Here is a 10449-nt window from a genome sequence, read left to right as displayed (position 1 = left end):
ACATTTTCACATTTTGTCACATTATGATCGCCAACATAAAGCGGTGCAGGATTGTGAAGCACAACATCTCAGCTCTGAACATCTCTTAGTAAACTGATCAGTCTATCATCCAAAACTGTAGTTGGGCAAAGTAAAAACCCAAGTACAGCACAACAGAAAACCTGACTGACGTCAATGATTATTTGCGCAGGAAGTGGAGATGGGAGATGGTGCGCCACCAATAATTCAAGACCATAAATCATTTGTGGTTAATTTGATCTGATTTTAGTAAAATCAATATAAAAATCAATTATATAGTGTTGACCTAAATCACTAACAAATCTCGTTGCAGTTACTCTCTTACCAGCAATGCTCCATACTAACATGTTAAACACAGAATGATTATTAGCAGCCCACTATTTCCTACCTTCACTTTCAGTGTATTGTTGGACTCTTCAAGGGAAATGTTACAACTGTCATAAAATTGTATTGCCTTATATGATAACTTAAAGATTGGTGTTGTTTTAAGACAATAAAAGTCTCCTTTGGTTATGGCCCCTCTCAAATATCTTCGACATCCAGAACCAGCACTCTGGATTGATACAAAATGAAGACACCAAAAGAGATATTTACAGAAAGAGTAATATTAATTACTGTTAGCTTTTTGACAGAATGAAATTACAAATATTAAATATCTCTGAAAATGAACAAAATGTGCAATACTGATTATGTCCAGAAGATGGCAGTAATGCAAATACTAATAAATTACTGGCTGGCGGGAAAGTAAAGGAAGAACTAGAAGGTTGACCCGGAAAAGGAAAAACAGTCAACGGCAGCTGTCAGAGTGCCACTGACTTTATTGTGGTTTATAAATGTTACTTAATAGGTTTTTGCGGCCAGTAGCATCTCATATTATCAAGATATCTGTGAAAAGGTGAGACATTGCTACGCGTTCTTCAGCTGATAAAAAGAGAGTAACGTAGAAACACTTTCCTTACTCATGTGTCTGCTGGTGATTGAGCTACGTAACGTGCTTTAAAACCCTCAAATTTGCGCTTTTAACGTATCAGTGGTTCTCAGTTAATAGAGATTTTTAAATAGAGGTTCCGTAGTTTTTGTTAATCCCATGTAATTCTCTAGTCTAATCTGAACCGGTGTAGTGTCGGTTTTTGTCTCCAGCCATTGATTTACTTTACCACGCGCGAGTTTGACGTCTTGTCGCGCCAAAATAAATTAGAAAAAAAATTAATTTATTTTATTTAATTTTATTGGAGGGTTTATATTTCATTAAGGAGAACTGGATCCTACGGTACGGAGCCCCTTAGGGGACATGGGGAATTTTTTTTCTTTTGCGTTCCCTCGCAAAACCTTTGCGTTCCCTCGCAATACTGTACTGATCAGTTATGCAGCATAATTTAATACTGCAAGCCTTTCTTACGGTGGGCGCCGTACTTTCTGCTTTAATATAAGGTTATGTGAGGTATTTCCATGAATGTTAATATCTTTTTGTGAAATATCTGAAGTTTTATATCTTTCTTTAGGATAGAAAGGCACCACAAACCTACGATATAAACAGAAACTTTCCGTAAGTAGGAAAGGAATAAAAATACATCCTAATTTGGACTATTTCTGAGTTATTATCGCGGGTAATAAGTCATCTGACAGTTTTGATTGTGTCTCTGTTGTGTTCGTAACCTGAATGGTTTAAAGAGCTGCTTTCAGTGCCGCTCCATCTTCGCCTTAACAGACATAAACATGCAGTAAAAAATCGATTTTCAATCGATTTTTAACAAAACATCGATTGAAATAACAAAACATATTAATTTATGTTGAAAAAGAAACTCCTTGCCTAAAAAGATCATTTGTTCTCCAGCACTTGGACGCCTCAGCACCTAATTACACGTTCATATTTACTGTTTTTATTCTTTTAAGTCTTTAATGTAAATTGAAAAGAGCTCATGATTCTGGATCATAACAAGCTATGCTATAAAAAAGGACAAAGGAAATATGTTCAAGTTCTTCCATTGAAGTGAAGTTGTTCCACTTGTGCATCATTGTTGTTACTAGCAGAATGTGTTCACTATAAGTTATTTTATTTTGATTTTAATATCAATTGATCTTTGCTAATTATAGCTACTTGCAAAGGTTTTCAATCAACTTGAACTTTCTTTTTGTCATGTTAAACCCACAAACCTAACTGTATTTTATTTCACTTTTATTGGATAGATTAACACAGTTAGAACATATTTGTAGAAATAACATCTCTAAAGTGTGGCACTCCCGTTAGTCAGATACTCTAAATAAAAATCCATACCAAAATCTTGTAAAATCATCTTGTTTTCAGAAGATATAAAGTTTGGTCTAAACCAGACATGTCTCTAACGACTAAGGAGAAAGGTTTCTCTTTTTTTTTTTTTTATAAAGTCAGTATTCTGGTGTACATTTTTCCACAAGTAATACACAGGAAATATGTTGAGAAAAATACCAGACATGACCTTAAACACACCAGGAACATGAATACTTGTACTAGACGCTGTAAGAGCATCTTCACAGATTTCATACCGTTGAAAAATGTCAGCATGTCAAATCAATTTGCAAAAAAGCTACGATACAAAGATCTACACAGAGGCTGGCTTTATTTGTTACTAAATACACAGCCTGAAAGAAATTATCTTTTTCCTACCAATTTGATAGTCTTCCACATGAATTGAACTATTTCCTCTTTACTCATCCTTCTCTTATTCCAGTTTCTCTTTCCATCCTGTGCGGTCGGCTTGCTGCAGCGTCCCCACTCAGCAGTGGATAAGTTTGCTCAGGCTTCACTGAGCAAACTGACTCAATTTACAATCCCACATTTTGTTTTCTTTTGTTTTTCTTCTTCCTCACACAGGACAAAATGTCATCCAAGTGTAAAAAGAGGAAAAGGAGGCCTCAGATGGATGCAGAGCAGAACAGCCAGGAGAAGCAACTGCAAGCTCCTCAAAACAGCAAGGTGGAAGGTAAAAGACATATTCATCGCTTTTATGCTCCACCCCTAAAAGAAAAACTCACTTCAGACTGAAATCAGAACTGGAAAGATTTGACTGCAAGGGACTGATAGTTTCCTCTTTCTGGTTAGAAGGCAGAAGTTCAACTTACTCAGTTACTTTTCGGATTAAACAGGATGTCTTTTGTCTGTGGGTTGCAGGGTCCAGGATGAAGAAGAAGCTGCTGGTGGACGTGGACTGTGGTGTGGATGACGCTCAGGCCATCATGCTGGCGCTGGCCGCCCCCAATGTGGAGATCCTGGGCATCACCTGCGTGCACGGGAACACCGCGGTGGAGAACGTGTGCAAGAACGTTCTGCGGGTTCTCCAGGCCTGCAAAAAGCTGGAGGTGGGTACAGAACCAAAACCACAGAGTCCCGAGAGAGAAATCATTATAGTCATTTAAGTAAAGTTAGTATTTATTTGAGATATTTACATATTCTCTGTAATCTTTTCATTTTTTCTGTTATTAAAAGGCATAGTTAATCTTTGACACATTGGAGTAATACATTTTAAAAGTTGTTCTACTGTATGGAGGTTTGGGCAGGGGATTGTTTTGTTAAATACCGACCTTTCATCCAGCACACCAGAGCTGAATAAACCAGCTTTTTACCCAAGACAACAAGTATCCGAATTATTATATATATTTTTTTAAAAGCTTTAGAATATTTGATATTTTCACCTAGCGATTGCAATCATCATCTAAAATGCCACATTTCTGGAATTTCCTTAAAATGTGAGCAGTAATTGTATTGAATGACAATAATTAGCCGTCATTGGAGTCATGTGAAAAGTCAGCCTGTTTTAATTTTTCTGCCTAACAATGAGTTCCTCAAGTCACATGATTTAGAGAGAGAAGTGGACAACAAGTTCCTCTAAGTTTACAGCACAGACAGGAGTTGCATCCATTCTGTATGTCTCAGTTTCACACCACTTTCTTCCTTAACAATTAAAGCTTAAAAGAAAAAGTGTATTGAAGACCAAACAGATTTATTTATGGACTAAATTGTGTTGCGGTCATTGAAGTTTGAGGATGATGAATTTTGTTCTCGTTACAACCACAAGTTTGAATGTATTTTATTGAGATTTTGTGGGATAGACCAACACAAAGTAACACATAGACGGCCTCCTTCATTCTGATACCCCTAAATGAAACATACCACAACTAGCTATCTTTAGAAGTCCGCTATCTGTAAATTAAGTCTAAGTCAGCTGTTCTCAGAAGGTCTTGGATGTTTATTGACCAGTCCCTCCAGCTTTTCATGATTCCAAGATTGCGGAAATTGACGCAAAATAATTTTTTTTCACTCTGATACATAATTTTTAGTTTATTGCAAATCTTCCTGCCAAAATGGTCAAAACGTTGTGTGTAAGTGATGGCTAACTCTCACCTGCAGGTGGCAGTATGTCTTACTTTCTGATGACTCAGCGTTACTTGATGTCAAGTAGGACATCAAGTATCAAAAATTGAGCCATTCAAATTCTTTAAAGAATAAAAATGTACATGTATTCAATCTGTCTGATTCTTTTTTCTTCTATATCTAGATTTTGGAAGGGCTTTAATATTTCTAAAGTAGCACCATAAAAATCTATGATTTTGAAAATCACAAAAACAATCATGAAATTCTAGAGGGACTGATTAGTAAACATAGTTGAACATCATCATAATAAAGACTAAGGAGCACAGCAGGTGAGGGAGAAAGTCGACGACTTCATAAATCTCCCGATAATGGATAAATAAAGCCATAAAACACATTTGCAGTCACACATCATGTTGAAGAAGAAGCTGCTAAAAAATTAATGAAATTTTGAATCTGAGGCTAACGTCAAAATTGCTGTTCACAAATGCTATTTGTCAAACGTTTGAGAAATTTTGCTGCATAAAAAACAGCAAAATGCATCAGAGTTTTTGTTGTAACATGACAAAATGTCAGAGGAAAAAAAGCTAGCAGCATCTTTTCTGGAAAAGAAGCTGTTGTGTTTTCACTTAGTCACACATTCTGATTTTCTGATGTTTTCACAAAGGATCCAGAAAGAAAATTCAGTTTCAGTTTATTCATTCACTCACAATCCAAAAAGTCCATAAACCATAAGGTTTAGTTTAGACATGATGATGATGATGATGTTGGCACTGCGTAACACCAGGATAAGATGTTATGTGGTAAATTTGGACCAGTACATTTCTCACCAGTGCTCTTGTTTTCATTGGCTAGATTCCGGTGTTTAAAGGTGCTGCTAAGTCCATCCTTGGCATCAGAGTCGGCGATGAAAGCTTCCACGGTCAGGATGGCCTCGGAGACGCTCCCGACGCCGGCGCTCCTGGTCTGGACCTGATTCAGGAGGAGAATGCCGTGTCGGCCATAGTCCGGATTGTTAATGAGAACCCTGGAGAGGTGAGAAGAGCTGCGTAAAACTTGTGTTACTGTTCGTTCTGCATATCCTGAGTCTGTGTACGCTGCCCAGGTGTCCTTGGTTGCCACGGCGCCCCTCACCAACCTGGCTCTGGCTGTGAGGATGGATCCGACGCTGCCGGGCAAACTCAAAGGACTCTACATCATGGGAGGGAACACTGAGTGTGAGTGAAACACTGACGGCTATAGGATAAAATGTTCATACACAAAGTTCAATGAATAACATAAATGTATTTGATAAAAACGGAGACGGTGCCATAAAAAAGTGCTACAGATTTCTTCTGTTTTTGCTTTTATTTTTTTATCACGCTTAAATGTTTCAGATTATGTAACAAAAATTATATTGGACAAAGAGAAAATGCAGTTTAAGCTGATAATTTAATTTATTATCGAGTTAAATGTGATTGCCAGCGTATTTTCAAAAGCTGTGTAAAATTCAGCTAACCGTGTCACACAAAGGACTGATTACTGCGAGACTTGTTTAGTCAAGAATTCACTTAAATAGAACTTGACTGATAACATAAATTACATTAAAAGATCTTAAAAAGCAGCATATCCTGCCATAATCTAAAAAAATAAAATAAAATTCTTTAAGGGATACAAAGGCATGTGTTAAGTTTTGTGACCCCCAAAGAAAACTATTATCCACAAACTGAGAAATTGTGATTAAAAGCTGTAAAATCAGACAAAGCGATTAGGGTTATAAAGTCACCTGCAGACAAATGTGTCTGCAGAATGAAGAGATCTGAGATCAGGAAAGGCTGAGGTCCGATTAGGATCACAGTCAGCTGTTAGAAAGCATAAATTGTGACAGTTTAATGCTGGCAAGTCTCTTAAACTGAATTAAGACTAACTTTGACTCAGAGAAAGTTTGTGATCTGTATCTGAGAACATAAATCTCTGCAATATGTTATAAATTTACCAGTTACAAATCTCTAGAGGAGCTGAAAGCAGAAGCCCACACTTCCTTTTGAGCAATTTATTTACAAAAACCCTGGCAGATTTTAACCATGGGCTTGAATGTAAACAACAATATTTAACACAGTGATATTTAGCACAAGTGGCTGAACTTTGATGTGATTGCAAACAAAAATAAAGAATAAACTGATCGAGACTTAATTCTGGTTACCCTCAGCCAGTGGGTAATGTTAAGTCTCCTCCTAACAGGACGCGTCTAGTTCGGGTTTATCCAGAAAGTTCTGTCTCCCTCAAAGCGCAGATTTCTGAGCACTTTGTTCTGGTGTCTGTGGTTTCTGCAGTGGAAACACATCGAGGAGAGAAACTAACCCTGAAAACTACACTGGTTGCTGTATTGGTTTTTGTGGGGAAAATGCACATGAACTTAATCAGACCATGTATTCTTCACTTGGCTATGCATAAATTATGGTGATCGTTACGTATTATAAGTGAGTCCACCTCAGCTGACTGTGTAGTTTTTATTCTGATTCAGACTTTGTGTAGAAAAGAGTTTCACTCTAAAGAATGGCTAGTTTTCATTTTTAAGAAAAAGGAAAAAATCCTAAACTTCTCCTAATAGCCTGTGGGAATGTCTGGTATTGTGTAATAACATATTTCCTCCTTTAGTCAGATTTTTCTGTTATTGTAACAGATATATTCTCTGCTGTTGAAGTAGTTTTGCAGATTAATTACATAAAATTAAGATTTATTTAATGCGACTCACTGGAGTGTCTTAAATCTTTCCTTCTTGCTCTGTTAAAGCTCTGCCCTTCGTCTCACATACATAATGTCCTCATTTGGGTTTGATCTTGGTTTTACAGAACTTTAATCTCTATTTTCCCTGGTTCTTCTCTCGTTCAGCACGAGGGAACACCACAGTGTGTGGCGAGTTTAATTTTGCATCTGATCCAGAGGCAGCATACATCGTGCTGAATGATTACCAGTGTGAAACTTACTTGGCGTGCTGGGAGTTCACCTGCTACAGCCAGCTGCCATGGGTAAGGCTCGTTATAACTCCTAAATCTAATTTGTTGTTAGACGAACTAAGGCATCCAGCAGAACTGAATTACTTAGAATATTGTGTCATTGTGTAGCTCCGGAGCCACAAGTGGCTTTTTGGACCTTCTACAATGGCTCTCATTAAAGTAATAAAGAACCAACTAATGTATTTAATTAAAGATATAACAACAAATGCAGGTTTTGGCAAATTTTATTTTATTTTTTTTAAAAAAATGCAATAATTCCACAAAATATTCACAAGAGCGTGCGACCCCAAAACACATTTTTGTCATTGGATTGGAAACTATTGGACTGGATTCTGTGCCCAAAGAATTTTGACTTTGATTTTAAGCGCTCATAGTGTACAGACATTAAGTAGAAATATGTAAATTTTAGAGGAAATAAATGATTTTTTAATTAAATTTTCTACAAATATCAACATCCCGTAGAAGAAATTGTATCCCTGCCACTTTATTGCAACATCTTTTGCATCTTTCTTGGTTTTTAAATCTAAAAATGGAGATAAAATTATGGTTCTTTTAAATGCTAGAACACATTTTCTATATTTATTAAACATTATAAAAGACCATATAACATTTGCAGTCCTAAATAAGTGCTATTTATCTGGAATGGTGGCGTCTTGTTTTAGTTTTTACTGCTGCTCAGATAACCTGAGGATTTGTTAAACGGTGCATTTTATTCACAATGTCTTGTGTGTACTTGATGTTGGAGCGGTGTGTTTCCTCACACTGCTTTTTGAATCAATGACACAGACACATTCTAACAACATGTCCTTTAACTGTGTTCATCCAAGGGTGATTTAAAGAACTATCCACTTACAGATGTCATTTTTCTGTTCCTCTGAGCCTGAAAAACAAAAAGAAAATACCTAAATGATGATTTCTGCGCCACATTTTTCTATTTATAATTTGTACGTTTTTCAGTTTGTGCCTGTTTTCTTTTCTCCAGGACTTCTGTGACGCCTGGTTGGGTCAGGACAGCGACAAAGCTCGCTTCATGGCGAAGATCTTCCACCACAGTATGGAGGAGGCCAAGAAAGACAGCGGATGCCTGGGTTTCACGGGCTTCGTTTCCTGTGACTCGTACGCCATGGCGGCCGCGGTGGACGACTCGTTTGTCACAGAAAGCGATCGTTATCCAGTCAGTGTTGAACTGACAGGAACTCACACCAGAGGAATGATGATAGTGGACACTGTAGGGCTGCTAAAGAAGACGCACAAAGCGTGTATTATGAAGAAGGTGGACATGGAGAAGTTTAAAAAGATGATGATGGCAGCTTTGCAATGACATCTGCGAATGGAGGGAACTTTGTTTCTTAGGTAGGTCAGACGACACAGTCATCCAGGTAAAAGCCTGACCATTCACACCTGGTATTGATTTCCATCATGAATGATCAGATCTCAGTCCTGGTGACCAAAAAGTGTAACATCAGCCCGTGTGTGGTCAGCTGATCATCAAACTATAAAGGAGGTATCTTACAAAACGCAGCACAGAAGGAGAAATTATCTTTAAAAACAGATGGAATAAAACTACAGAGAGACTATAACTGTATCCATCTATATGTGTTTACTCTTACCTGAGATTTACCTTTTACCTCCAAAAAGGTAAGAGGTCAAGAAGGTAAACTCTTGACTTCGCTCACCTGCTTGATATTATTTCGTTTCTGATTCGTATCCCTCGACAGTAGGTGAAGGTCCGAACGTAAACGGATTCTGTTATGACCACAACAGACCAGAAAAACTTCCTCATCACAGCTGACCACAGGAATCTTTTGATTCCCTGCTTCATCCAGCAATACTTATAAAAGCCTTGAACTCGTCATATTACAACCTGAAGGCAGTCCACCAGCAGCAACTAATGTTTTTAGAAATGGTTTGCTGCTGTGGGGGTTCTTGTCTTTTGCTAATTTTTATTTTTTTAACAGAGTAATAACTGCTGCTTGATGTGAGTCCATTCAGGTCAGTTTGGTGCTTCTCCATCACCTCTGACTTTGCTTCAAGAAAACTGACCTCAAGACATTTTCTGTGCGTTAGAGGTTCATTTTCTGACATTCACACAAAACTGGGAGACAGCAGAGCAGCACCTTTTCTAACTATGGAGCGCTGCACACTTACTTTCCAACTTGACTCTCACTACCTCTGCTGGCAAATTGGAAGCAAAAGGAAGGACTTCATCATTCAATCATGAATAACATCGGGTGTCGCTTACCACCCTCTTGTGCTGCTTCAGGCTTTCACTAGGACAGCGAGATGGCATGCAGACGTTATGGGCCGGCCCTGGATGTAGATTTGAAAGGATCTTCAGCCTGAAGCTTTTGTAGAGGACCTATAACTTTTTAATGTGCGTTTTATAGATTTGTGTTTATTGAAAATAAACACAAATCTATAATCAATAGATTATCTACATCTACATAAAAACAATAATAAAAATGTTTTTGTATGGAGGGTGAAATATGATTTCTGTGCTCCAACTGTAGAAACTGTCAAAGGTTTGACCGTTGTGGTTAAACATGAAGTGTTAACTTTCTAGAGAGACCAAGCTTTTGCATAAGTTCTAAGAGGTTCAAAGTTCATCGCTCGTATTTTTTTATTATTTTTTTTTAAAGGCTTTTGTAGGCTTTGCACTTTTTTTCCAATGTTGGACAAGAAACTCCACTTTAAAAAGAAAATAATAAATCAAAGATGGCATTAGATTTTTCTTGTGTGTAATAAATGCTGAAACATTTTAAGGTTAAATGTTGTAAATTAACAGAAATCAAAAAATGATCATTTAAACAAGCTTCTTTGTGCCTCTGATCTGATTTAAACATAAATACTCATTTACGCCCAGCAGCCGTTTCAAGGCAGAGTGAATCCCCCTTATGTAGAGTACGGCCAAAAACATCATGGCCGCACATCCGACACTAAAATAGTAGATGGCAAGCTACATTTGACATGAGAGCAACCTTTGTACTTTAGAGCAGTGGTTCTCAAATGGGGGTACGCGTACTCCTGGGGGTACGTGGAGGTACTGCAGGGGGTATGTGAAGCTTTTCAAAATATCTTTAAAAAATCAGT

General features: G+C 37.5%; 1 protein-coding gene across 2 annotated transcripts; it reads left to right on the top strand.

The window, feature by feature from the left end:
* The first annotated feature begins 788 nt into the window (after positions 1–788).
* Positions 789–10448, top strand: LOC102226115 (pyrimidine-specific ribonucleoside hydrolase RihA-like). 2 transcript variants are annotated; one of them, XM_023337616.1, is made up of 8 exons: positions 789–913; positions 2727–2782; positions 2868–2978; positions 3167–3354; positions 5219–5398; positions 5469–5580; positions 7235–7371; positions 8342–10448. In XM_023337616.1, exons 1-8 carry the CDS (start codon positions 852–854, stop codon positions 8678–8680), a joined length of 1185 nt encoding a protein of 394 aa, XP_023193384.1. In that variant the 5' UTR covers positions 789–851; the 3' UTR covers positions 8681–10448. The 2 variants fall into 2 exon arrangements, with proteins under 2 accessions (XP_023193384.1, XP_023193383.1); XM_023337615.1 differs by lacking the exon at positions 2727–2782 and having other exon boundaries at positions 2870–2978; positions 8342–10447.
* The last annotated feature ends 1 nt before the right edge of the window (position 10449 follows it).

Source organism: Xiphophorus maculatus, chromosome 7 (genome assembly GCF_002775205.1).
Source record: "Xiphophorus maculatus strain JP 163 A chromosome 7, X_maculatus-5.0-male, whole genome shotgun sequence".
In the NCBI taxonomy this organism is placed as follows: Eukaryota; Metazoa; Chordata; class Actinopteri; order Cyprinodontiformes; family Poeciliidae; genus Xiphophorus; species Xiphophorus maculatus.
This window is presented reverse-complemented; position numbering and strand designations above follow the sequence as displayed.

What these genes read in the sequence shown, in the direction of transcription:
- LOC102226115 (XM_023337616.1), top strand. Translation starts at nt 852, where the DNA reads ATGTTACTTAATAGGTTTTTGCGGCCAGTAGCATCTCATATTATCAAG. An exon ending in TTAATGAGAACCCTGGAGAG is followed by an intron (nt 5,399 to 5,468) that starts GTGAGAAGAGCT and finishes TACGCTGCCCAG; the next exon opens with GTGTCCTTGGTTGCCACGGC. An exon ending in CATGGGAGGGAACACTGAGT is followed by an intron (nt 5,581 to 7,234) that starts GTGAGTGAAACA and finishes TCTCTCGTTCAG; the next exon opens with CACGAGGGAACACCACAGTG.